Below are 27956 nucleotides of genomic sequence, written 5' to 3' on the forward strand. Positions count from 1 at the left end.
AATAAATCGACTGTTCCATCTTTGGCACCGATCATGGGACGACAGGCAGTTACAAAAAGAAACATGTGCTTTTATATATTATTATCGAAAAATTCACTTAACATACTCGAAGCGCTTCATTATGGATCCCAGGTTCAGGGAACACTTACCATGTGGGACGAGGTCTGACGCATGAAAGGCGCTGTTATGATTTAATATAGTTTTCGGCAGATAATAGTTTTACAACCGGATACAGTGAGAGTAAAGAGCCTTTTTCCCAAAATAATCTTTTCGCCGCTCACAATGGAGCTGGACTCAAACCAAACCAGTGACCACATGAGTAGAAATACAAATCAAACGTCATCGGTGTTTTTAGACATCGTATGTTCGAAATATTTGTGTATTTCTTAAATTGCACGCAGCGATCAAAGAAGAAAAGCAGTAAGAGGACGAGGAGGAGGAGGAGGAGGAGGAGGAGGAGGAGGAGGAGGAGGAGGAGGGTAAGTAGGAAAAGGAATGAGGTGGAAAATGTATTTTTGGTCCTGGATGGCATTGTTGTCTTTGTCCTCGCTGGTGATACCTGATAGTTGAAAAAGTTTAAGCGAATAGAAGAAAAAAAACAGAGAGAAAGACAAAGAGAGGGCGCGGAAGAGAAGAGAGGGGGAGAGAGAGAGAGAGAGAGAGAGAGAGAGAGAGAGAGAGAGAGAGAGAGAGAGATCTTACCTCCGTCAGAGTCGCAATCTGTATTTTTTCTAGGAGGCAATCCAGGAATGCTAACGCTAATTTCACCACATGCTGTCAGAAGTCCCATGTGTGATCTCACAGAAACTGGAATAACGGTGGCATTCAAAGGGAATGGCAGACCTAGCATGAAGCCGGGCATGTCGAGGGAAAAGTCTTTCTGGATCCAGTACGGACTCGCAAAGGAAATGGCATAAATGATCGCTGTGGCTACGGAAAGTCCGAGACAAGCCTTGGCCAATTTGCATCCAGACATTGTGTGTTTGTAAGTCAATGATAATTTTGTTGAAATGTAGATTCGCTGGTTGCAACGTTGATATAGGGGAGATTTAGTTTAATGTGTTGATCTTTATAATTATGACGGGTAAAATGCAACGTCGGATGGTCGACTTCACTGATTGATATGTTTTGTTTTGTTTTGTTTTGTTTTCTTGTTGTTAATGACGTTGCTCTTGGTGCTCCTGTAGTCGCAGTTATTATTGATTATTGTTGATGATGTTGATGGGGATGATGATGTTACTGCTGCAGTTGAAACTCACGAAGCCATTGTGTTCTCTCAATGATATTGTCATGGGAGGCTTGGGAGTATTTCTTATGTAATAAGTTAAAACTGTCTTATGGGATCTTAAATATCTTGTAGATTTGTTCTGATTTACACTTCCGAAATCTGTTTCTAAAAAATAAATTGAATCCTTTTAAATAGAGCGATTAGAATAAATATTTTCCTGGGAGAGAAAAAAATCTATATTAATAATATCGCCCTGAATTAAATTCAATTTTTGGAAATGTCCCTGTGGTATATTTTTGGTTGTTATTATTTTTTAGATAAAGAGAAAAAATAATTAATTATTAATTACCGTAGCATTAAAACAAAAGCATAGATCACAACAAGCAAATACCAGCCATTATAACTTATAGAATAATACAATATAAATAATACTAGAGATGTCGTAAAAAGGAATTACAGTGCTTTCTTTATGGGTTCAAATTCCGACAGTAAATGGGATTGTTTTTATAACCTCGTGGTGTTTTGTCCTATCTATATATATATATATATATATATATATATATATATATATATATATATATATATATATATATATGTATATATATATATATAAATTTAAAGCAGACGCACCGTAAAACATCCAGTAGCTTTTGAAACACAATTTCTCGTTAGACTAAAAATTGAGATCTCCAGATGGTGACTAAAATGGATTTTTTTTTTTTTTTTGAAAATGAGACTTTTATTTCCAACAATAAACATACGTTAAAATTACTCCACTAGATATGATCAACTTCCTTCCACAATGATGAAGCTAATGAGTATGGTAAATCAAGAACGTTATAGAAAAATAGAATATCCAATGATATAACATGATAACCCGATTGCTCTCTGGAAATCCGCCAAAATGCAAGCCATTTAGTTACTTAAATAAAAAACTTGTGATAATGCGATATATGCGATTTGGTGGACTCGTAATCTATTCATTGACTTGAAATATTGAAGATTAATTGCAAATATGATGTTATATTAAATAAATTATTTTCTTTTTCACTTCTTTATGTAAAATAAAAGATGTGGCCCAAAAGGTTGGGTGGTATAGAAAAAGCAATAATTCTTTGATATTTCAGTCCTTCCTGATTCAGCTTTTATTACTTTTAATGTATGGTAATGGCGTTGGTTTTGGGGGGGGGGGGGGATGAGGAGGGGGGGGGGTTGTTTATTGGTTTTAGTCTTGTTTTGTTTTGTTTTTTTGTTTGTTTGTTGGTTGTTTTTTTGGTGGGGGGGGGTTTTGCTTGTTTGGTTGCTTTTTTGGGGGGGTGGGGGGGGGGTGGGGGGGTTTCTAATTTTTGTTTGTTTGTTTATTTGTTTGTTTGTTTGTTTTTGTTTGTTTTGGGGGGGGGGTGGTTTGGGGTTTTTATATCTTGTTTTGCTTTTTGCTTTTTTTTTTTTTAAAGATTTGTGTGCGGTTTGTTTTGATTTTTTATTTGTTGTTTTGTTTTGTTTTGTTTGGGTTTCGGTTTCTCCTATATCCCAAAATGTATTTAATTTTTAGTCGGTCCCACGCGCAAATATTACAATTTCAATACAAGCTTACTCATTGCGTACTTCACATATTTCTATCACCTGATTTCCGAGCAATTTAGTTTTCTCGCAGCCTATCTTACAATGCGTGATAGTGTTGATCATTTGAAAGGTCACACACAACAGATAATTCAAACATTCTCACATTTCCCAGACGCGGACGGTACCAATAATCAAATCATAATTCAAGTATAGCAAAAACATCTTCTCATTGGTTAAAAGTTGTCTCCGGAATGAATTATACCACAAATGATTAGAATCTCAGCGGTTTGTTATGTGGACTTTTTGTTAACATATTGTCTTTGTGCGGCTATGTGGTCGTGTGGTATGACACTCTCTTTACGATCGGAAGGTCCTGGGTTTGAGCCTTGCTAAATACAAAGTTGAGTCCTTGGAAAAGGCTCTTTACTCACATTCTCTCACTGTATTCAGGTATGAAATGAGTACCTGACCGTTAACAACGTTATCTCTGTCCGAAAACAGTTGCAATATCACCGAACAGGCGTCATGTCACGTCCTGCATGTTGTGTTGCTTTAGCCAGGGACCCCTTATAAAGCGCTTTGAGCACGTTTAGTGGATATTGCGATTAATAAAAGCTCGTGTCTTTTTTTTTTTTTTTTTTTGGGGGGGGGGGGGGGGTTAGGGTTTTTCAAAACGTTTTCATTTCTTTTTACCTTTATGTTTGGTCAGAATTGTCAATAGGAACATTTATTCAGTGTTTTGGTCTGGGGGTTTTAATTTTAAAGTTATCAGAACAGTTTCTTGACCTCCTAGTCTATATTGTTGAAAGCAAAATATGTCCCAATGGCGATAAGTCATCTCGTCTGGTCTAGAAATAAAAGTCAATCGATATTGAGTATGGTAAGTGACCTGAATGGTGACAATGTCGTTTTGCAATAGAAATTATAAAGAAAGGTTTAATTAAACATTTTGAAATTTTTGGGAAATATATGAAATATACAAGAAATGTAATGATGAATAAAACACAGAGGTAATGTTGCTGTACGGATCTTATTTAAATAATTTTTTAAAAAGGTATTTCATCCATCGCTCTAACCTTGTAACTTGAAAAAAAGTTAAACGAGACATGGATGTAAGCAACTGTTCTGAATGTTACTCGAAATCGACTCAATTCTGAGTATGTATTTATATTTGAGGGCGGAGAGGGTTGTTGAGTGTGACAGCCATGGTTGGTGTTAAGGCTGAAGAATTTTGATAATCTTCGTTTGACTGTTTCTAAATCTGTTGTGTTCTGTTCACACATGATTCGGGAAGAGTGTTCCAGTCTTTGATAGTGCTGGGTGCAAATGAATATTTGAAGATGGTTGAGTTTGTAGAATGGTGTTTTAGTGTTTTAGAGTGGGTTTTTCTTTGAATGCGTGTATTTCATTTAAGTCTAGTTGTTCTGGTTATAATTTTGGTGGATCCGGTTTTGCCGATCAACATGTTAGATCCTAATTAGATATGCATATGAAGAAAACGTTTATGAAAACGTGTCATCCTATATAGGCTACCTCATTTTCTCTTTGTTTCTGTTCCGCTCTGATTCATTACGTCAGCTAGCCAGATTGTGACCAAACACGTGACAACATCCTAATGCCTAAGCAGATTTTTATCCAAACAATAAGCGCAAGATACTGATTACTTTTGTCAAACAAAATAAATTAAAGCGAGTCATATTATTATCTTATACAACGAAAGTGATAAATTATTTTCTATTATTATTAGTTCACCTATCTAAATTTGCTATAAGAAAGGCTTTCAATAAACCTCATAAATAACTCATAAGTTCTTCTAAAATTTCGCAAATTCCATGATTCCTCTCAGTGTAGTACGTCGGGTTTTAGTCTAGAGCAATGATCTTGTGAGTATTTATATAGAACAATATCCACTAAACGTACTCAACGCGCTTTACAAGGGGCCCTATCCAACAGCAACACTTAACATGTAAGACGAGACACATTAGGCGATATTATTTTTTTTCGGACAGATACAAGATACGGCCAGGTACTCGTTTTACACCTGAGAATGATGAAAGAATGTGAGTAAAGAACCTTTTTCCAAGGAATCAACTATGAGGAACTCGAACCCTGGACTTTCCTATCTGAAGGCGAGTGTCATACCACAATACCACATAGTCTCCAACCCCCGGAGATTATTATTATTATTATTATTATTATTATTATTATTATTATTATTATTATTATTATTATTATTATTATTATTATTATTATTATTATTATCATTATTAATATTGATAATAAGAATAATAATTATAATAATATCATTAAAGTTATTATCATTATTATTATTATTATTATTATTATTATTATTATTATTATTATTATTATTATTATTATTATTATTATCATCATCATTATTATTATTATCATTATCATTATTATAATACACCTTATTATTATCTTCATTATTATCACTATTGTTATTATTACCACTTTAAAAATTATTAGTATTATTATTATTATTATTATTATTATTATTATTATTATTATTATTATTATTATTATTATTGTTTATATTATTATTAATATTAGTAATACTATTCTCGCTAACATTAATGAGCTTCATATTTACAACCATTTGTATACCAAGTCCACATTGCCATGATTTAAATTCTAAGCTTACTTAAAGCGTTCGGTTCAAAATTGAAAATTGCACACATTCAACTGCATTCATTTTTTTTATCGAAAAAGTACCTTTTTAGAAAAAAATTATTTATTCGTTATTCGTGTATCTATTAATTACTTATTTATTCATGTATTTATCTATTCATTTATTCTTAAAGAAATGCAACCTTTGACTTACTTCATTTGGATTATAATCCCACACAATTTGTTCAACCATCCCATTGAAATGAAGACTGACCAATTACCGTCATCGGCAAACGTGTACATCCCTGTTTTCTCAATTTTATTTTGGGATGCAAGGGAACCAGTTTTGTGCATCTGCATAACTTGTAAGGAAGGATGAAAATGACACTGAAACTTACAAGCAGGTTTGTTATGTACAAGGAACAGGCATTATCGTTGCATCTCTGTCTGAATGCAGGGGAGGACACGATTTTGTTGTCTGTCATGTCGGTAACAAATTACTCTAGTAGCAACGTTTTCTCTTTGTGACTTGTTCGCAAGACCAATCGTACCGTACACTGACAAAGCACTTTTATTTTTTTTTACATTTTTTTTTTTTTTTCTTCAGCGTTCAATACAATGCAACCTCAGTTGGTTGTTCAAAAATTGACTAGTCTGAATTTAAGCAAGTATATAATTGCTTGGGTGCTCGAATTTCTTACGGAGAGAGCACAATATGTTCAATTAGGGCAAAACAAATCTTCCTGTATAACTACAAATACTGGCGCTCCTCAAGGTTGTGTATTGTCCCCTGTATTATTCACAATATACACGAATGACTGTAGAAGTCAAAACCTGAGTGTACCTTTAATAAAGTTTGCAGATGACACCGCTCTTCAAGGCCTCATAACAAATGGCAACGAAGTGGCTTATAGGCAAGAAATTGATAGATTTGTGTCTTGGTGTGATGCCCACCACCTAGAGCTTAACATAAGCAAGACAAAGGAGCTAGTGATTGACTTTAGGAGAGTGAAGGAACCGATAGAACCGTTAAAATTAAAGGACCAATTCGTCCAGCGAGTTCCTCACTACAAATACCTTGGTGTAACGATTGATGACAGGCACAAGTGGGATGAACACTTGAAAATAATTAGGCATAAGATGTGCAGACGTACATATTTTTTATCGAAACTCTCTCAGTTTAGAATAGATAAAACCCTCTGCACATTATTTTATAGAGCAGTAATCGAAAGTGTTTTGTCATTTTGTATAACAGCTTGGGGAGGCAATTGCTTAGCAGTGGAAAGGAACAAAATAAATTCAAATATTAAAAAATCCATTAAACGCTATATAAATGATGTTGACGATGTAGATCTTTTATACGAGAAATTTTGTATAAATAAAATAACTAAAATATTAAATGACCAGTATCATCCACTAAGACCATCAATTATTATGTCAGAAAGAAGTGGTCGCCCTTTCTCTATTTCAACGAAAACAGAGAGACACCGAAAATCTTTTCTGCCGTCCAGTATTAGGCTTTATAACAACAAGCAATAATCATTTTATATAATTATTTCTCATTTTTACTTTTTAAAAATATAAATATTAATTTATTAATTTATTTGTTTTGCAATCTTTTCAATTTTCAATTTATAGTGACAGTTTTAAACTATTTTACAGTGTTGAAATTATTCATATTATAAAGCGCAGCTCTGGTTATAGAGCTGCTCCTTTTTTATATATATACATCCTATTTCCATTGTATTTTTATCTTATGTGTAAATTATAACACGTCTGTACAAAAAATTTCCTTTTTGGGATGCAATAAAGTATTATTATTATTATTATTATTATTATTATTATTATTATTATTATTATTATTATTATTATTATTATTATTATTATTATTGATGTTGGCCAGAAAACGTTTATATCATATATCGAAATATCAAAAACACCCCCCATCCCCCATCCCCCATCCCCACCACCCCCACCCCTATCTTGTCACAACGTCTTAAACCTGTTTTACAAAAGTTGGGGGGGGGGGGTGGTTCAATTTTCGAGATATGCACCGTAAAACGTTTTAGCCAATATTAAACAGATGCCTTGTAAATGCACACTGCATAGCAGTACCGGTACATTTTTTAACGCTCAGAGAGAGGCCAGGAACAATGATTGCACTCTCGGTATATTAACATAAATCGTTAAATCAATTCTCAAACACAATCAAAATATATTGTTGAAGTTTGCACTGGACGGGTCGATAGTGTTCGTGGGAGGAGGGGGTGTTTGATCATTTGCTTTAAGAGTTGAAGGATTGTGGTTCGAATCCGATAAAGCAAGATTTTTATTGGGACTATAGGAATTTTGACGGCAATGTCTCATAATCAAAGTTACTTCTGTCCAATCTCAGTCAGACAAAAACGAAAGAGTCACCTTTTCGATAAGCTAGGTTATAAAATTGAAAGGAAGGGTAAATTATAACGTTTACGTCCAACTTCTTTGATTTTTAAGTGTTTTAAAAACGCCCATTAACTTGACCACACTTGGTCGGTATAGAATATGACTGCGTCCATGGTCGTGTGTGACCTCTTAGTAGATGCCTTTGGGGCAACTGGTTATATATTGTGAAATATAATTTACAACTCATACGATCATGACGGGTTTCCGTTTATTATGATACAGACAACGATACTTATACGAAAATCAGGGAACTTACTTATTCAATAGCTTACTTAGGGCTTTGAGCCTCGCAGCTAGACGATTGCTATGCCTCATTTGCTTTCATTAATCCTGTTGTGAACTATTTCCAGTTTAGTAGATCATGTTCCAAAAATTGTTAAACGTTCCAGATCGAATGTGGTTTTCGGTTTGATTTTTACCGACAAAATTGGTTGTTGACTGTAACCGGTAGTGTTGAGAGTGGTGTCCTTCGAAACAGTTCTCCATATTTGACAAAACATGTTGACGAGTTGACATATCTTTAGTCGCTAAATACATTTGTCTCGTCTTAATGTATTTCTGAACAGGCGCCAATGATTATCTAAGATTTGTATAGATGAAGGCTTTTTTTTTAATTTATTTTCTACAGTGATTTGTTTGTGATCCTAACTGGGGAATGGATGTTGAGAATTAATTGTTCTTATTTGTTTCCTATCTTACTTCCGTCTGTTTTTGTTTTGTTTTTGTTTTTTTGTTTTGTTTTTTGTTTGGGGTTGTTTTTTTTTTTGGGGGGGGTGGGTTGTTTTGTTGTTTGTTTGTTTTTTGGGGTTTTTTTTTTTTTTGGGGGGGGGGGGGGATTTGTTGTTTTTGTTTTGTGCTTTTTTTTCATTGCACCAAGGACGAGGCCTCGTTACCGTCAAAAAAAAATTTATTACGCCGTCGCCATTGCCTAACAACAGGGCCTTTTCGTGTTTTCAGAAATGTGTTGAGTTGAAAATCTTGAGAAGTGTTTCAGACATTGTGTAATGTTTTTCTCTACCGTCTACTGGAGCGTTTTCTACCGGTTATTCATTTGGTTTATCTTTCCATGTCAAATATAATATACGAAATTTTTTAATTGCCTTTTATTGGCTGTAGACAGGACTTGTCTTTCAATTCTGAAACGTTTAGTTCTGGCGGAAGACCTGGTTTTGTGGGCTGAGTATGAAATTATTGCACTCTCCACATTTCGAAAATTCTTGTTTTTGGGGGATTATTATTCTAAGTTTTGTGTTCAATGTCCGACAATATTGACCATATCATGTATGTAGATAATTCCGGACTTACAACCTGACTTCAAATGACTTTGCCTTGTTTTTCATTATGTTTCTTTGGCCTAGACCTGTTTGACCTGAGCAATCCCTGTTTTTATTTTGTGTTCACATGTCCCATCATGTGTCATGCTACACCTTGATACTGAAAGATGTCTATTGTCATCAGATCTTTTCCGTGATAAAGTATTTTACCTTACTCTCTTATTTCTATATCTTCTCTGACCACCATACTTTCAGTTTTATTGATCTTCGGTTTCATTTCTGCATCCTTATTTTCCACTACTACTACATCAACAATCGTTTGTTATTGTTGTGATGATGTGGCAATCAATGAGTGTAGGCACTCAATACTGATTTTTCATATTGAACAGAACACAAAATGAATGACATTTCCTGAAAGAACTTTTGATTCTAGGAATTTTGGTACCAAAATTAGCAAAATAAGTTGAAAAATAAAAATTTTATGAAACTGAAATTTTGCAATTTTGGACCATATTCGCAAAAGTTTTTTCAGCAACTTCAGACACTTATAAAATTGTCAAAAACAAATGAAACAAACTGCAATGTCATTACCGTAAACCATGTTGCTATGAACGTCAACTTTATCAATATCCAGTATTACTCTCATTATTGATTCCTTACAAAGACTGAGAGTTTTGTTGACTATAAAGCATTTGACAGAGTAGAATGCGATTAAATCATTAACCAGTTTAAATGATCGAGTGATTTTGAAGGACGAGTTTTCTGACCAAATTTTAAAATACCTAGAGTAGAGTCCTAGGGTTAAGTGAGTTAACTTTGAGAATAGTCTTCTTACACATCATTATTTCTTCCCACCTATTTGTCTAATTATGAATATTATATTAACGGCTGTCCCTCAAGAGAAGAGACACTGGATGGCTGCCAATCATACACAACGGTCAGAACCTGGGACTAGCGACGTCGTCAATTTGCACTCGTTGCAGTTTTGGCGTAGCCTTCGTAAATCGATAGCCGTGACACTGGTCTAAAAAAATAATTAAAAATTAAAACAAAAAAAAAACAAAAACAAAAAAAAAAAAACAAATAGATAAATGAATAAAACCTGCGGCTATGTAGTCTTGTGGTATGCCATTCGCTTTCGGATCGGAAGGTCCTGGATCCGAGCCTGTTAAAGGCTCTTTACTCACGTTCTGTCACCTTGCTCAGGTGTAAAATGATTATCTGGCCGTTAACACCGTTGTGTCTCTGTCTGAAATAAAAATGTAATATCGCCTAACAGGCATCGTGCCTCGTTCTACATCGTGCGTGTTGTTGTTGGTCAGGGATCCTTTGTAAAGCGCTACGGGCACGTTTATTGGATATTGCGCTATATTTTTTTAAATGCTCAAAAGCTCAAAACCTCACAGTACAAAGCCCCACCTAGGTCTACCTAAAGACAGAGATCAGTGAGTTGTTCCTTTGTTTCCTGGAGTACGACTAACGACAGCTGTCCTTTATCTTTCTTTTGTTGGTCGTAACCTTGTATCGTGACGTACATGTTAGGAAGTGTCGAGCAACAGTTAAAGGCCTGAGGCCAGGGCACTCACACCGGGCAGATTCACCCGCTCGCCACAGCCGAGTGTGTAGGCCATTGCTTTTCACGGCCCACACGCAGCTACACATCAAATTTACAAGCATGGATCACCGTAATCCCGGCATTGTGCAACTGCATTAATTAATTATGGTCTGTGTGTTGGGGTTGGGGGGGGGGGTGGTCTATAAGAGAGTGTACAATGTCTTTGTATTTACTTTCGCAACGTATTATGTTAAGAATATCAAGTCTTCAAAGAGAGGTAAAGTAAAAGAGAGGTGAGGAATATAGATAGATGGAAGAGATCGAGGCAGACGTACAGACACGCACACACACACACACACACACACACACACACACACACACACACACACGTGCGCACAGATAGATAGACAAAGAAAGAGAGAGAGAGAGATGATGATGATGTCGTGGTGGTTGTAAGTAGTAGTGGTAACGATGATGATGTGGTGGTTGTTGGTTGTAGTGGCAGTGGTAGTAATGATGATGTGGTGGTTGTAGTATTAGTAGTAGTTGTAATGATGATGACATGGTGGTGGTGTAGTATTGTGGTAGTGATAATGATGTGGTGTTGGTGGTTGTAGTAGTAGTGGTAGTGATGAAGATGTGATGGTGGTGGTTATAGTAGTAGTGGTAACGATGATGATGTGGTGGTGGTTGTAATAGTTGTGGTCGTGATGATGATGTGGTGTGGTGGTTGTATATGTGGTTGATGATGATGATGGTGGGTGTGTTAGATGGTAGTGATGAGTGATGTATGGTGTTGTAGTATAGTGTAGTGATGAGGATGATGATGGTGCTTGGTTGTAGTAGTTGAGTGATGATGATGTGGTGGTGTGTGTAGTAGTAGTAGTATATGTGGTGGAGATAGTAGTAGTAGTAGTAGTAGTAGTTAGTAGTAGTAGTAGTAGTAGTAGTAGTAGTAGTAGTAGTAGTAGTAGTAGTAGTAGTAGTATAGTAGTAGCAGTAGAAGTGCTGGTATGATGTGGTGGTGGTTGTAGTTGTAGTAGTGATAGTGGTGATGATGTGGTGGTAGTGGCTGCAGTAGAAGTGGTAATGATGCTGTCGTGGTGGTGGTTGTATTAGTAGTGGTAGTAATGATGATGATGTGGAGGTTGTGGTGGCGCTTGTAGTAGTGGTGGTAGTGATGATGTGGTGGTTGTAGTAGTAGTGGTGACGATGATGTGGTGGTGGTGTTGGTGGTTGTAGTAGTAGTGTTGATGATGTAGTGGTGGTGGTTGTGTAGTAGTAGTAGTAGTAGTAGTAGTAGTAGTAGTAGTAGTAGTAGTAGTAGTAGTAGTAGTAGTAGTAGTAGTAGTAGTAGTTGTTGTAGTGATGATAATATGGTGGTGGTGTAGTAGTTGTGGTAGTGATAATGATGTGGTGTTGCTGGTTGTAGTCGTAATGGTAGTGATGAAGATGTGATGGTGGTGGTTATAGTAGTAGTGGTAACGATGATGATGTGGTGGTGGTGGTTGTAGAAGTTGTGATAATTATGATAATGTGGTGGTGGTGGTGGTTGTAGTAGCAGTGGTAGTGATGATGATGTGGTGGTGATGGGTAGTAGTAGTGGTAGTGATGATGAGGTGATGATGGTGCTTGTAGTAGTAGTAGCGATGGTGACGATGTGGTGGTGGTTGTAGTAGTGGTGGTAGTGATGATGATGTGGTGGCGATGGTAGTAGTAGTAGTAGTAGTAGTAGTAGTAGTAGTAGTAGTAGTAGTAGTAGTAGTAGTAGTAGTAGTAGTAGTAGTAGTTGTTGTAGTAGTAGTAATGCTGGTATGATGTGGTGGTGGTTGTAGCTGTAGTAGTGATAGTGATGATGATGTGGTGGTAGTGGCTGCAGTAGAAGTGGTAATGATGATGTCGTGGTGGTGGTTGTATTAGTAATGGTAGTAATGATGATGATGTGGAGGTTGTGGTGGCGCTTGTAGTAGTGGTGGTAGTGATGATGTGGTGGGTTGTAGTAGTGGTGACGATGATAAAGGTGGTGGTGTTCGTGGTTGTAGTAGTAGTGATGATGATGTAGTGGTGGTGGTTGTAGTAGTAGTAGTGGTAGTAGTAGTAGTAGTAGTAGTAGTAGTAGTAGTAGTAGTAGTAGTAGTAGTAGTAGTAGTAGTAGTAGTAGTAGTGGTAGTTGTAGTGATGATGATATGGTGGTGGTGGTGTAGTTGTGGTAGTGATAATGATGTGGTGTTGGTGACTCTCGTAGTAGTGGTTGTGATGATGAGGTGGTGGTGGTTGTAGAAGTAGAGGTAGTGATGATGATGTGGTGGTAGTGGTTGCAGTAGTGGTGGTGTTGTAATAGTGGTGGTAGTGGTGGCTGTAGTAGTACTGGTAATGATGATAATGCGGTGGTGGTGTAGTTGTAGTGGTAGTGATAATGATGTGGTTTTGGTGGTTGTAGTAGTAGAGGTAGTGATGGTGATGTAGTGATGGTGGTTGTAGTAGTAGTGGCAGCCATGATGATGAGGTGGTCAGAAAGGAGGGGGGGGGGGGGCGTATCCTTGTAACAAATTGACCTCACCGGAATTTGAGGGGGTTGCCCGTAACCCGGAATTTTTTGCTCCAGACCGAAGTTTTGGCAACACTGAATATGTCTAAGCATGCCACACCCCCCCCCCCCCACCCCCTTCTCTCTCTATCTCTCTTCCTCTCTCACTTTCCTTCTCTTCGTGTACTACTAGCTAAGTATAATCTGCGCTTGAATCCGGCACTCAGTACATTTCAATGAAAGAATTTATTAAACAATGATCCGCAAGCTGTTAAGATATTGTAATATCTTATACTATTATATTACTTCTATCACTAGATATCATCCCCAAGTCTGGATAAGGATATAGATGAGGATAAAGTAAAGAAATATATCTGAATAGCCATGACTTGAAAAGTAGATTTGTTATTATTAATTATTTTTAACTTTTTAAAAACAAATAATTCGATGTATGTCCAATAATTTATACGAGAGAACCAATTTAAAACTAAAACAAAGCAACACACTGGTCAATCAAATCTTGAACCGACACATAATCGGCTGTCATTATTCCCAGACGCATGTCTGGGATAATAAAAATTCGTTATCCCAGACAGGTGTCTGGGATAACCAATTTTTGTTATCCCCGACACCTGTCTGAGGATACTATCCCAGACGCATGTAGCAAGTGGCAGAAAGATTTTATGCAAAATGCCAAACTAGGCGTGAAAAATACCAAATATTCTGGAAAAAAATACTAGTGGTTGTGTCCCAAAACAGTTAATATATCAAGTGATATTTAACACAAGATGAAAGTAAATAGTGATCAAATGTCAAATCCAGCTCTTTAAAAAAAAATATTTTAAAGCAAATGGATCAATGAAATTTCTTTTGTTACTTTGATCTGAAAACGTCAAACTGGCAATTCGACTTTTTATTTTCAACCAGGAAGAAAGTTGTTAATCATCAAATCTGTTCATAGTCCACCAACCATTTAAATTTTCATTACCAACCTATCTGTTAACTTTATTGATCATCTCTTGTTTCTATAATTTGCTCATTCTGGCCACAATTTTGGCGACGACCGGGAATAATTTTTATGTCGCGGACGAATTCCTAGGCCATGGTGTTGTTCGCCCCAAAGCCCAAAACCCACACCTGTTATTTCGCTGTCTGCTTCGCACAAGACAATACAATTTAGTATCACACGTCCACAGAACTAGATCCAACAACATATTTTTATTCGAATCAGAGATGAAAATAACTACCAAAACAAGGAAGCAAAAATGGTGGAAATATGTTTAGCTCATATATGAATTTAAAATATCCCGATAGCGGTGTGGATAGGCAGCTCAGTGGGTAAGGCCACCTTTCATTTTACTCCTTTTAGCTGCACAGATTCGACCCAGTCCGACCGCCCCCGCCCCAACTCATTTTTGTTTTTGTTTTTACTTTTCTTTCTTTCTTCCCAATTGATTTTTATTGTTTTCACTTTTGTTCCGAGTTCCGAGCAAGAGTTTTTTTTTTTTTAATCAGTTGAATTTTTTATTTCTCCGATAATATTATTTCATTATTTAATTTGCTCTAGATCTATTATTGTCTTTTTTTGTTTTGGTCAATGATAATATAATAATAATAATAATAATAATAATAATAAATAATAATAATAATAATAATAATAATAATAATAATAATAAATAATAATAATAATAATAATAATAATAATATAATAATAATAATAATAATAATAATAATAGTAATATTGTTATTATTATTACTATTACCATCATAATCATTATTATATTATTATCAATAATAGTATTATTTTTATTATTAATACTCTTATTATCATACATTATTATTATTATTATTATTATTATTATTATTATTATTATTATTATTATTATTATTATTATTTTGTTGTTGTTGTTAACACTATTCCCTGCTCCGAGGGAAATCTCTCTTTTTCTTTTTTTTTTTTTTATATTTTGACCTAAACCTTAGAGTTTTTTTGTTTGCTAAACCTTTATGTAAATGTTCCGTTTCTGAGCATGAATTTCTTAAATTGTTTTTTTTTTTAGAACAATTATTGTTTTTTTTTTTAACACAATTATTGTTTGTTTGTTTTTTTCTCCTCTATCTGACCATTTGGTCGCTCTCTGAATATTTCTGTTTGTTTGCTTTATAATTATTTATTCTTTTTAGACACTATTTGAGATCGGAGTGGGGACGAATATATTTGCTAGAAAATAGAAAAAAAACAAGAGAGAGAGAGGAGAGAGAGAGAGAGAGAGAGAGAGAGAGAGAGAGAGAGAGAGAGAGAGAGAAGAGAAAGAGAGAGAGAGAGTTTAATAATAAAAAAAAGAGGTGGGGGAGGATGGATGGGACATTTATCCCTTTCAACGTTCTGTAAAAAGAAGACGGAATTAAAAAAAAAAAAAAGTGACGTTACCAGGATTCGAACCCACAACGTCGATTATGGTCAAACTTCCAGGGCAAACGACTTAACCATTCGGCCATGACACCCACTTCGAAGTCGACGCATATTGTGTATATGTAGTAACAACTGATTTTAATGTTGGTTAATTTTATGTTTTTATAGATATTTTATTAACTTTCCTTACTTCTATGTGATCTGAAACATTCCATATTCTGGAATTGGTTGTTTAAAAGGTTACGATGGTTTCAAATAATGCGTCTGGGGATAAGAAATCACAAGCACCACGCCATTACTGTTCATAAAGAATGTCTGGCCTAGTGAACAAGCAAACGAATCACATGCCATTATTCCTGTTTCAATTAATAAATAAATCGAACAAAGTATTAATGTAGAAATAATCCGAGTGGGTTTGAAACTTGTACTTGAACACAATATTATAATCCACATCTATATGGTAATCCATGAATTAACTTAATTATTTAAAACAACAGAGCAACACGATAAGCATGGAATTTGAATGAAAGCTATTGAATTCAGCGCTACACACCAGGTTGCAGAATTTTTTCAAAAATGCAGGGAAGACACAAAAAATGCCAAAACATCCAAAAAAATGCCAAAGTCTGTTGACTCCACCCCCACTAAGAAAACTACCACTTTTGATAGACAATTTACTATCATATCCTGGTGGCTTGAGTGTTTACTTTCTTTTTATTATTTTTTTTTTTTTTTGAATTATACTAAATTTCCTGTTGGGGTATTATACCTACTGACTACTAAGGGGAGTGCTAAACAACAACACGGTTGGATTTTAAGAATGAAAGAAATGTGAAAGTTGTTTTTACGCGTTTAGAAATAATTAAGAAAAGGTTCATTTGAAGTATATATCAGAAAAGAAAATGCCAAATGAAAATGCCAAATGCAAATGATATTTTTAATGCCAAACGTTTTCAAAAATGCCAGATTTTTGGAATTTGCATTTAAATGCCAAACGCAACCCTGCTACACACACACATACAGCCCAGGTTGCCAGATTATTTTTCAACAAAATGCCAGGAAGACTCAAAATGCAAATACCAGAAAGATGCCAAATCTGTTGACTCCCACCCCACTAAGAAAACACTCACTTTTGATAGACAATTTACTAAACAATCCTAGGTTGCTCCGACATTTCTTTTCTTCTTTTTTTTTTTATTTTTGTTTTTTTTTAATTATACTATAATTTCCTGTTGGGTAACGTATTATACCTTATCGAAACTTAAGTGGAGATGCTAAACCACTACACTCACGGTTGGACTTTTAAAATGAAAAATCGAAATGTGCAGATGTTTGTTTTTAACGCGTTTAGAAATAATTAAGAAAAGGTGTCATTTGAAGTATAATATACAAGAAAAGAAAATGCCAAATGAAAATGCCAAATGCCAAATGATTTTTCTAATGCCAAACGGTTTTCAAAAATGCCAGATTTTTGGAATCTGGCATTTAAAATGCCAAACTGGCAACCCTCATACAGCCACGTAATGAACACGCAATACCGGATGGCCTATACCGCAGTCACAATACGCGAGGGAAGCTGCCTGAGTGTGTGGTAGCCTTGCCTGAGGCCTACGAGTACGAGTGCTCCGGAGGTCGACCGGCTAGTAAACGCTTGTATAGGGGGGGGGGGGGGGTATAGAAGGAACAGTATTGGCGTCACTCAGCTCTTTGTTATTGTTTTTAAACAGCCATTTTGGTGATGAGTTAATTATATTAATCAGACTATAAACGTTTAAGGTTACACATGGTTTTATGTGTTGATAAATTATACCCGAATGGCCGGTGGTGTGAGTATTTGACCTAAACGCATTGCATCTATAAATGGATCATAATATGTAGCTAGCTTTTTTTCTCGATTTGCCCCACCTGCAGGGGATGTAGGAGGAATATGATTTGTTGGAAAACTCGTGACGCGTCTAGCAGGAGATTACAAAACTGTATGCCAGGGCACTTGAATTTAATTTTAGTCTTCTACCTGTGCGTTTAGGAAAATACTCACAGGTTTTGCCCGCCAGACCAATCGTATCAACGCACAAAACTATGTGTGACCGTTAACGTTTAGAGTCAATTCCAGCGACTTTAGTGAGAGCTCATCATCCAACAGGTGGTAAGACGTCACTTCATCGATTATATTTCGAAAAGGGTTTATTGGTGCGGAAAGGAATTAACGGATTGGATAGATCGCCTAGTGTATAACCATAGAAATTTGCAATATAGAGATCGTTAACAGAGGTTCGAGTCGGACTGTTTCTGATTCCTCTGTAAAAGCGTCTGTTGGGTTAAAGTGGAATCGAATCCGCATTTAAAGGGTTTAAAAGGTGGCGCCTTCATTACAGATCTGCCTGCTTGAATGGGAAGCAGAAGTCGTGGCGTCACATCTTCTACTCTTCCGGTTCAAAACTCATTGAAAGTGTGTAACCATTCCTCCGGACAATGAACAGGTTACATATTGAATCATAAAAAGATTGCATGGATAACTAATTTTAGTTACAGGATGCATTAGCAGATTGTTACGATTACGGGGCATAAAAGAGCGAGAATGGATTATCTTTATTGAAGACCAACGAGGCTCGAACCCAGAACCTTCCGATCCGAAAGCGAGTGTCATACAACTAGACCACATAGCCGCACAATTAATGCTTAAAGAAGAACACGACGGACACAGCCTTGGCACGATATAGCCTTAAAACTAATGGATTGTGAGAAAAAGAATACAAGTGTCATCTCGTCAATTTATGACCATAACGCCCTCTGTGCATATGATCGGGTCTGGCTTGATTTAACATTATTATTGTAAGTGACAATATTTTGCGTTTGATGTGAGAGTATTTCCATTACAACAATGAGCTTAACAATTTGGGTGATCAGGCCTGCAAATAAGTACACATTGATTGTAACAGACAGGGACCTGGACTGGAACGGGTAACCAACTGGAAACTGGAAACCATGGGGAGTGTAAAAAAAAAAAGGGAGGGGCAATGAGGATCATGACCCGGAAAGGGAAACAATGCCGTGGTCATAATCTCCACTGTTAAAGATTCAGGAAGTCAGTAAGACGTAAGAGCTTTCTATTTTGTTCCAGTGAGGGCTGCTTCAATCATTCGTCTATATAATCATTCCTTAAAGTGTAAGTTATTTCACTCATTGCGCTCATAATTATTGTTGAGTACGATCAACAGTTAAGACAATAGATGGTCTACAACTTGAGTAAGATAAGTAAATGATGTGTTAAGTTTTTGAATGTTTTTCCAGATGCTTCCGGGTAATCAAAATTTCCATGGCCCAACCATGGACTTGGACAAGTCACCACACCCCATCAAAATTCAGTCAAATTAGTCACTGGTGGTGGTGATATGTCTCATGAAAAAAACAACATAGCTCGTAAAATTCGCCATATTATTTCTTGTTAAACATCTTAACACAGACACAAGGCTTTTGTTAAGTTCTAATATGTGTCGTCATTGTCACTCTGTCGTCTTTGTTTTCGTCGATGGTCGATGGGAAAGCTGGAAATGAATATAATTTTTATAGGAGGCGGGAGTGGGGAAAAGGGAGAGGTGATGGGGACCACCAATATCAAATCAGGTTTTTAAAAACAAAAACAAAAGTGATAATCTCAACCCCCCTAAATGGCAATTTATACAAACGAAGTGGCAATTCTGACACCGTAACTCGGCCTGTAGAAGTAGGCAGTTTAGTGAGCAGCAGCAGTGGCAGTCAAATTTTGACCCAACTCGCCCATAGGAAAGTTGTGACTGGAAATTGCCGTTCGCGTTTTGGGGGGTTCAATTAAAGATGCATAACTTCGTTATAAAGAGGAATATCGCAGATATTTTGGTATCATTATTTTCGTCTTTCAATTTCCTTTTAAATGGTGCCAATTAAGGAAAAATCCATTAATAATTCCAGAAGTTATATGAAGTTAAAATTTGGCAATTTTCAAATGCATTTATTTTTTTATTTACCGCGTGTGTTTTTAAAATTTAAACGCTTGTTTTTAGAATAACATCTAAACTTTATTCATGCCAAATTTCAGGGGTCTATATCGATGCGCAGACACCTTTTAACTCTGCGCCGAAATGCCTTGTTTACATTATCTTCTCATCATGGCTGCCGGGCGATATCGATATTCACATCGATATTTTTAATTTAGTTATGTATTATGTTAAATTTAGTACATAATATTTTCAGTACTATTATTTACTATCTTTTTATTTTGAATACATACTTTCCAACTTTATTTATAGGCATTTTATAGTTTTTGTTTTAAAAGTTCGTATATTTCTTCTCTTTGTGAAATCCGATATTAATAATATCGATATTTTAAAAATACCAATTGCTTTAATTTAATTTTATTTTACTTTGCCATCAAGTCATCAAGTTTCTTTCCCATATGTTTAGATATGTTTATCATTTGTATCCATATTTTAAAGGCCATAGCCTTAATAATTATTATGGTAAGAAGTTCTATTAGTTTTGACACCCCCATACATTGAGAGTGAGAGAGAAGGGCGGGGGGGGGGGGATAAAATTATATTAATTGTCAGTTCAAATGATGTAATAGCAATAAACCCAAAGCGGTTCAGCAGAATTTTTTAAAGTATTAAAAGCCAGAACTTTCCTTCTAATTATAATAGGGAATCTGTTTCAATTTATTTGAACTTCTTCAATCTACCATTTTATTTATATGCAATTAAATTGCCATAGGTAAAAATAAACTCATTATGTCATTACACAACATGTTTATATCTTTTCATTTAAATACTCTCAAACCCTTTTTTATTCTCTATGTATTAATTAAAAGAGGGTCATTATTTGCAATTGTTTCAGTGAGATATTGGGGATAAATCCAAAAGTGATAGAGCAAATTGTTTCTTACGTCTAGCCGAGTTTTTGATTATGTAACATTTGCGTCATATTATGTAATAATGTGTTAATTTGAAATGTTTATCTTCCTCTTTATTAATGTAAATGCATTGTCCTCGATAAGACGAACATTTTGGTATACAATATATGATAAGAGTTCCATATTGACTGTTTTAACCATTTTTTATTAACATCACGCGTTTTCGGTCACAACTTTGCAATGGTAATTTTGGGGTAAAAATCGGTCTGAAATTTCAGACTTTGAATTGCCGTAACTACTTTTAGTTGAAACAAAATTCAAACTGTTTTGTAATCTGTGTTGCCAGCTCTTTCATATGACATTGGTTTCAAGTGTGTGAGGTACATTTAGAATTTCTATTAAACTCCCTAGTAGAAGCAATGATGCTCGTCCTACACTATCACAGTATATTTTTTTCGTCCTTATTTTATGCGGAGATCATGTTATGTTAGGAAAACTTTTCCTTTAGCTCACAGTTACTTTGACTTTTGTTCTTTATAATTTCTAACTGGACTTCCAATTGACCTATGACGTTGTCTTCCTCGTCAAATTAACTGGGGGGGGGGGGTTAGACAACCTTAGTTACTATACTGTTACTTTTATTTTCAGTTGCATCAATTTGATGTAATTATCCATAATTGAAATAATAGTAGTGAAAAAAAAAAAAGCAAAACTAACAAAAGCTATATTGCCATGGAAGACTGTTCAGACAGGGTCTGAATAATCTGTTGATTGCACATGCGCATTGAAATCTGAGTCTGAATAGCCACAGGAGACTATTCAGACTTGAGTCCGAATAGCCGCAGCCTTATACAAAAGGTCATCTATCATGTACAGATGTCATCTTTTGACTTTGGTTTTGATTTGAGTTTCACTTTGATCACAATGACAATTCAATTTAATGACAACCTTAGTTACTATACTGTTACTTTTATTTTCAGTTGCATCAATTTGATGTAATTATCCATAATTGAAATAATAGTAGTGAAAAAAAAAAAAAGCAAAACTAACAAAAGCTATATTGCCATGGAAGACTGTTCAGACAGAGTCTGAATAATCTGTTGATTGCACATGCGCATTGAAATCTGAGTCTGAATAGCCACAGGAGACTATTCAGACTTGAGTCCGAATAGCCGCAGCCTTATACAAAAGGTCATCTATCATGTACAGATGTCATCTTTTGACTTTGGTTTTGATTTGAGTTTCACTTTGATCACAATGACAATTCAATTTAATGACACTATTTTTGTGAGTGCCATTGATAACTGTAAAATTGAACAAATTAAAGCCACTCTCATTCATTGATTCCAAACATCAATTCAATAGAAGATTATGGAAAGATGTTACACCTATGGCCAATTTAAGCATGTGGTCACGACCATTATAACATTTCTAAATCACTTTTCTTAGATTCAGAATGGATTTGGTTATGATGAAAAGAATGATCTTATGTCTTTCAAAATATTCTAGATGTGGGCTTAGAAAATTGGTTAGCATGACCCATCATGAATGGAAAAGGATAAACTTTTACAGTTTAATTTTGAGTGAGAAATTTGCCACAAAAAGGGTTTCATATACGGCAAAATGGAGGCCTCGGCCTTGTCAGAAACAGTGGTAATGTTTTACGATTGTGTTTTTTGTTATTTTCCTGGTCTGTTATATTAGTTCTTAAGAACAATAATATTCTGAATCAAGCAAGAAAGGAAGTGGATAATGATGCATGTGTTGGTAACAAACTTATATTTTATTATCTGTCTGCCTTGAGGGATTTGTGAATTAATTAGTATGCTATGTTGGACATAATTATATACAACGCATTCATTTACTACTCTACAGTATTTGGAAACCTGTACTGGTGAAAATGTCGAGCAGAAAGACTAAAGTCAAGACAGGCAAAAAGCGTGCCCAGCGCGCAACCTCCAATGTGTTTGCCATGTTTGACCAAGCTCAAATCCAAGAATTCAAGGAAGCCTTTAACATGATCGACCAAAATAGGGATGGTTTTATTGACAAAGAAGATCTTCATGACATGTTGGCATCTTTAGGTAATGGGGTCTCGCTTTGAAGTTTTAGATTTTTAAGTGTAATTCGACAAATAAAAGAAGCATTCTTTAGAACATACATACAGTGCAGCACGTAAATCTTGAGGCCTGTTTGTTCGAGATTTCTGTGATTTTGAGATTTTTGTGTTGTTTTTTTTTACAAAGAATATGAAGACGAATGTGAGGGAGGGTTACACATTGGGTGTTTCTGTGAGGTCCCATTTATAATGAGGTGTAATGTTAAGTGCGTCTTGTTTCATTTAATGACAGGTGGAATAAAATTCCCCTTTTCATATACAACGATAAGAAGACTAAGTCAGCACATCCCATTGTTGATTACACACTTAGCATGCGACATATTTAACCTATGAATCTGGTACCTAATCCCTACCACTCCTCACATATCTCTCTCACACATAGCAGACCAATGTTATGTAGGGCACTGATTTCACCCCGTCTTCCCCACCCCTTATCACTTCTTTGATTTTAATACAGTGACAGTAATAGCCTCAGGTCATCATTACCTCGCTAGCCCCCACTGGTACTGGTACACATTAGTCTGAAGCGTCATGTGCATCAGACACTGGTCAAATATGTTTCGCACAGTCCCCTCCCCCCTGTAAATATAAAACAGCTTTTTATCTGAAAATTGTACACATGCCTAACATTCATAGGCTCTATTTCTCGTGTTGAATGTGCACTATGGCATTGCCAGAATTTAAATGATTGTAAAGTGTTTGGTCTATGGTGTTCACTGTGGATAAACACTAGGTAAATATTTATTTGTTTTAACTTAATTTACTTTTGTTTTCATCATTTTTTAAATAGAATATTTGGGCAATACATCTATAGGGCTATTTATAAACATTTTTTTAGAGCAGATGTAAAGTTGTGGATTTGGTTTCAGTTTATTTATTGAGTGTGTAAGATGGGTTTTTGTTGATATTGTATAAATTATCATGTGAAATAAAAATTTGTTACAGGCAAAGACGTTACAGATGCCTACTTGGATGAAATGATGAGCACCGCTGCTGGACCAATCAACTTTACAATGTTCCTCACCATGTTTGGTGACAAACTGACAGGCACAGACCCTGAGGACGTCATCAAAAATGCATTTGCTTGTTTTGATGAGGATGGAAATGGTAGGTCTCAATTTTTTGTCACACTTATATCTGTGATTGATTCCCCCATCTTATCACTTTCATTGGTATAATAATAATGATAATAACAATATATTTCTATATCACCTAAGCATCCACTTAAAATTGATCTGCTGCACTTTACAATTAACTCATATGCACTCACACAGAACATAAGAAAGGGAATTAAACACTTTCAAAATCAAAAGACATCAATCATAAAATGCGCTGTAAATTAACTCAGTCTTAAGACTGGGTGGGGATCCTGACCTCCCATAGTGGGCAGGGAGGTACATACTGTGTCTTCTATCCCCTTATATCTGTTTTCCAACATGCTTTCTGTCTTTGTCTCGGAATGAGATTACTTGGTTTTGTCCTGGCACTGGCCGGAGTCCTAGCTGGGAGGGAAACAGTCAAATGCATAGTTATTGTTTTGGGAGATGATATTTTTTTCCTTGTAAATCATCTCTCTTTTATGTATTAGTATTATTATTTTTATTTTGAATGTATAATGTAAGCATTTGAGTGTGTTCCTCTTTGTTGGGATTTGTGCTTGTGTCTGGATGAGACTTGTAGGTGATTTCAAACTAAGTACATTGGTGGTATGCTCTTGGAATCTACATCTGATCCCTATTTGTTCTCAGTTCCCCTTTGTCTTACTTTTTCTTGGGTACTTTAATTGTAATTCTATAACTTTTTACTATCCCATTTTCTTCCTTTTTACTGGCGCTGATATAACCTAAATGTGTTGCAAGCGCCGTAAAACCCTTAAAAATTAAAAATAATAAATAAATAAATAATAATCAGTCTTAAGATGCTTCTTGAATGTTACAACTTGATGAATAGTAATTGTCAGTGGTGTGTTGTTACTGTAAATATTTTTGTTGTTGACACATTTATTAGAAGTTTCCACCTGTTTGTATTTTAAAAGTATCTATATATATATATATATATATTATATATATATATATATATATATATATATATATATATATATATATATATATATATATATATATATATATATATATATATATATATATATATATTATAACAGCTCATTTTCAGTATTCCATTGTGATACTAATTTCCAATTATTTTTCCCTTTAAAAAGTTCAAATTTCTTGATTTTCATACTGAAAATATGTATTCAATTAAAATGGTTCTTTTTGCAAATATTTTCCATCCTTTTGATCATGGACATAAAACACTCTCTGTCCAAGGCCACTATTAGATACAGTCATCTCAATGCTCGGAACTGTTACTGTTATGATATTGAACATTTTGTTGTTGGCTGCCAGTCACAAAAATTGCCATGTTGGTTGGAAACTAAACAATTTTTTACTCTTCAAATTTTGAGTTTTGAGCTTTTAAAATCTATTATTGATTTTGCTTGCAGGTTATATTTCTGAGGATAGATTGAGAGAGCTTCTTACCACTATGGGAGACAGATTCACTGATGAAGAGGTAAGGCTTGCCAGGAGAGAAGAAAAAAATCACCAGCATTTATCTTTATACCATGTACCATATATATCTTTTCATCAGTGAAGGGTAATTTTAATATAATGCCTAAGATCTCTACCACACTAGGACAATTCAGGAAACCTTAGCATGGTGAGTTGCGACAAAATCAGTGTGACTGGACTGTCCCAGTCCAGGGGTCATATCACTTGTTGTAATCTGAATCTGAATGTTTTTCTATGTCGACTCAATTCTGAATATTTGTATTGAGGGCAGAGAGAGTCCTTGAATATGGCAGCTATTGTTGGTATTTATGCTGAAGTAGTTTGATCATCTTCGCTTGAAAGGTGTCTAAATCTTGTGTTCACACGTGCTTTGGGGAGACCGTTCCAGTCTTTGATAATAAAGAAATAAAACTCGTATTAGGACAGTACTGTCCAGACTTGGTGGCACAATCCATATAATTTTTGACCAATCATTCAAAACCGTATTATGTTGGGATAGTTTGGGTGCTAAGAATAAGAATGACATTTACATAGTCAATAATACAAGTCTTTGGTTATGGTAATATGCTTTATTGTCATGGATGAATATTATGTCTTAAAGACAAAAAGCTATTATTTTATATATTTACCCATTCTATTTTAAAAGTCACTGTTTTGGCATCTAGATTAACCCAACATAATAATAATACCATCTTGGGTCATGAGTCTCATATTTTTCCTTCAGTTATTCTGCAATTTCTTTTCGGTTTAACGATAGTTTAATCAAAGTGGCTTGCCGATAGTTGATTAACAAAAACAAAGAGGAAACAATGACAACATTTTGATTTCTGTTCTGTTTATCCGGTTTTAACTGTATTATTATTATTATATTATTATTATTTCTTCAACTCTCAATCAGGTTGATGAGATGTACAGAGATGCACCAATCAAGAAAGGAAACTTTAATTATCTTGAGTTCACCAGAATCTTAAAGTATGGCAAGCGTGAGGATGAAGCTCAGTGATCCCTTTGGTGTCCTTTTATTTTTTCAATAATCTCAATGACATTTAAGAGATATATTTTTTCAAATGTATGATCAGAGTATTACATCAATGCCTCGTATGCCATGGCATAATACATCATATTATATATATGCAATTTAAAAAAAGAACAATCTGCAGGTTATCATTATCATTAATCAAAAGAAAATAATAATCTCATTACATATTGCAATATGGCTTCATATTGTTCTTTTGAGTTATTAATTAGGATCCGTAACTGCTGCCAGTCTTACAAGGAAAATGTTTTTACATTTTCTTCTAACTGTTATACATGGAATGCAAAGAATTCCAATGTGCAGAACCCTTTGTTTTCACATGCTCTGAAAAGTAAAAGGTGAATTTACTCAGCAGTCAATAGAAATCAGTGTAGTACAAGCTCCATTCCAGTAACGGGCATTTTTGTAACGGGAACATTCCGGTGTTGTTTTGATTGTGGTGATAATTTATACCTGCATGCAAAAAAGTAATTTTCGTGTTCAAAGACAATGGGGGGTTTGTTTTTGTTTTTTATATACCTATATATATTTGAAGTTTCAATTTTTATTTTTAACATTTCCATTTGTTCTGTGCTTCCACTTCCATCGTATCTGTTTGTGTTACCATGGGAAAAAACATATAGTCACCATATTAATCTTTTCCACTCTTTTAATTACTAGGCTTCAAAACAAAATTTAAGAATACTGTATAATTTTCTAATATTCTTCATTAATTTTACTCAAAGGTTTTAGGACAATTTTTTAAGAACAATTTTCAAATAGCCACTTTTTTCATCTTTGAAATATTTTTTTTTTTGTAATCAGACATTCCATAATGAACATACCAATATTAACTTTTGATATGTTAAAGATCCAGAGCTTTAAGTTTCCAAGAATTTTTTTTGCTTGTGTGTGGCATTCCAACAACATTTTGCTTCTTTCAGGAATCCTTTTATGGATGAATACTTTCAATTTGATCTTTAGGTTGTAGCTGTCTCAGTCAGATTTAGTCGATTCTGCACTCATGATTATAGTTACATTTATAATTAGCCTTGTTCTAATATTCATTTACAGTTTTAAATGACAGGCACACTCATAGAGTATTTCATAATACTTGAGTTAATAGCATTCATGATACTGTTTTAATAAACTGGCGTTTGTTTTTTTTTCTCCTTTTCCTCATATTTTTCCTTAACAAGATAATGTCAAAATAAATGACATTTATTTATCTTGATATGATCCACTTTGTTTTTGTTTTTCATTTCATGTTATTCCATAGAGCATTTTAAATGATTGACTTTAAAGGTAAACTTTGGTGCAACGGTTTCTAACTTATTGCTATCTCCTCATCTTGATTGATTCAGTTGGGGAGCGTTCACATATTACGTCATCAAAAATTTGCCCTTTTTAGACCCCCCCCCCCTCCCCCAAGTCATCACTTGTCATCATTGACCTGACCCCCCCCCCCCCCCCCAACAGATGATGACGTCATCTAATTTAATAAAAACTAAAAGATACTTTAATTTCACAATATTTATTATTCGTTTTTCAAACCATAAACATTGATTATCAACGTTTGATAAAACACATTCAGACATTTTATTAATTTCAGAAACTTGATAATTTATGTTTTACGATACAATGGGGACATAAAATTTAAATTTGCAAAGATAAAATCTAACAAACATTATTTAAATTAGGCTACTTGGTGCAGGTGCTATTAAAAAAATT

The 27956-nt window shown here is 34.8% G+C and overlaps 2 protein-coding genes across 3 annotated transcripts in view; one reads left to right on the top strand and one right to left on the bottom strand.

Moving 5' to 3' along the window:
* The window catches only part of LOC144972233 (uncharacterized), a 27444-nt gene extending 11255 nt beyond the window's left edge, over positions 1–16189 (bottom strand). Inside the window, exons 1-3 of one of the 2 annotated variants that reach the window (XM_078913276.1) lie at positions 15899–16189; positions 13782–13859; positions 703–1445 (exon numbers count right to left, since the gene is read on the bottom strand). In XM_078913276.1, the coding sequence (XP_078769402.1) occupies positions 703–976 (274 nt within the window). In that variant the 5' untranslated portion in view covers positions 977–1445; positions 13782–13859; positions 15899–16189. Of the gene's footprint in view, positions 1–702; positions 1446–1989; positions 2051–13781; positions 13860–15898 lie in introns of those variants that run through there. The other variant, XM_078913284.1, reaches the window with a different exon arrangement.
* Positions 16190–18664: 2475 nt separating this feature from the next.
* LOC144972245 (myosin regulatory light chain 12B-like) lies at positions 18665–27464 on the top strand. Its single transcript, XM_078913293.1, has 5 exons — positions 18665–18802; positions 22397–22605; positions 23586–23747; positions 25144–25211; positions 26109–27464. Exons 2-5 carry the CDS (start codon positions 22422–22424, stop codon positions 26211–26213), a joined length of 519 nt encoding a protein of 172 aa, XP_078769419.1. The 5' UTR covers positions 18665–18802; positions 22397–22421; the 3' UTR covers positions 26214–27464.
* The last annotated feature ends 492 nt before the right edge of the window (positions 27465–27956 follow it).

Source organism: Berghia stephanieae, chromosome 1 (genome assembly GCF_034508935.2).
Source record: "Berghia stephanieae isolate SIO BIC M18660-M18661 chromosome 1, UCSD_Bste_1.3, whole genome shotgun sequence".
Taxonomy (NCBI): domain Eukaryota; kingdom Metazoa; phylum Mollusca; class Gastropoda; order Nudibranchia; family Aeolidiidae; genus Berghia; species Berghia stephanieae.

Bases quoted from the DNA above. Each gene is read 5' to 3' on its own strand.
- LOC144972245 (XM_078913293.1), top strand. From the start codon at position 22,422: ATGTCGAGCAGAAAGACTAAAGTCAAGACAGGCAAAAAGCGTGCCCAG. The intron at 22,606-23,585 runs GTAATGGGGTCT...AATTTGTTACAG, and splicing joins TGACATGTTGGCATCTTTAG to GCAAAGACGTTACAGATGCC. The intron at 23,748-25,143 runs GTAGGTCTCAAT...TTTTGCTTGCAG, and splicing joins TTTTGATGAGGATGGAAATG to GTTATATTTCTGAGGATAGA.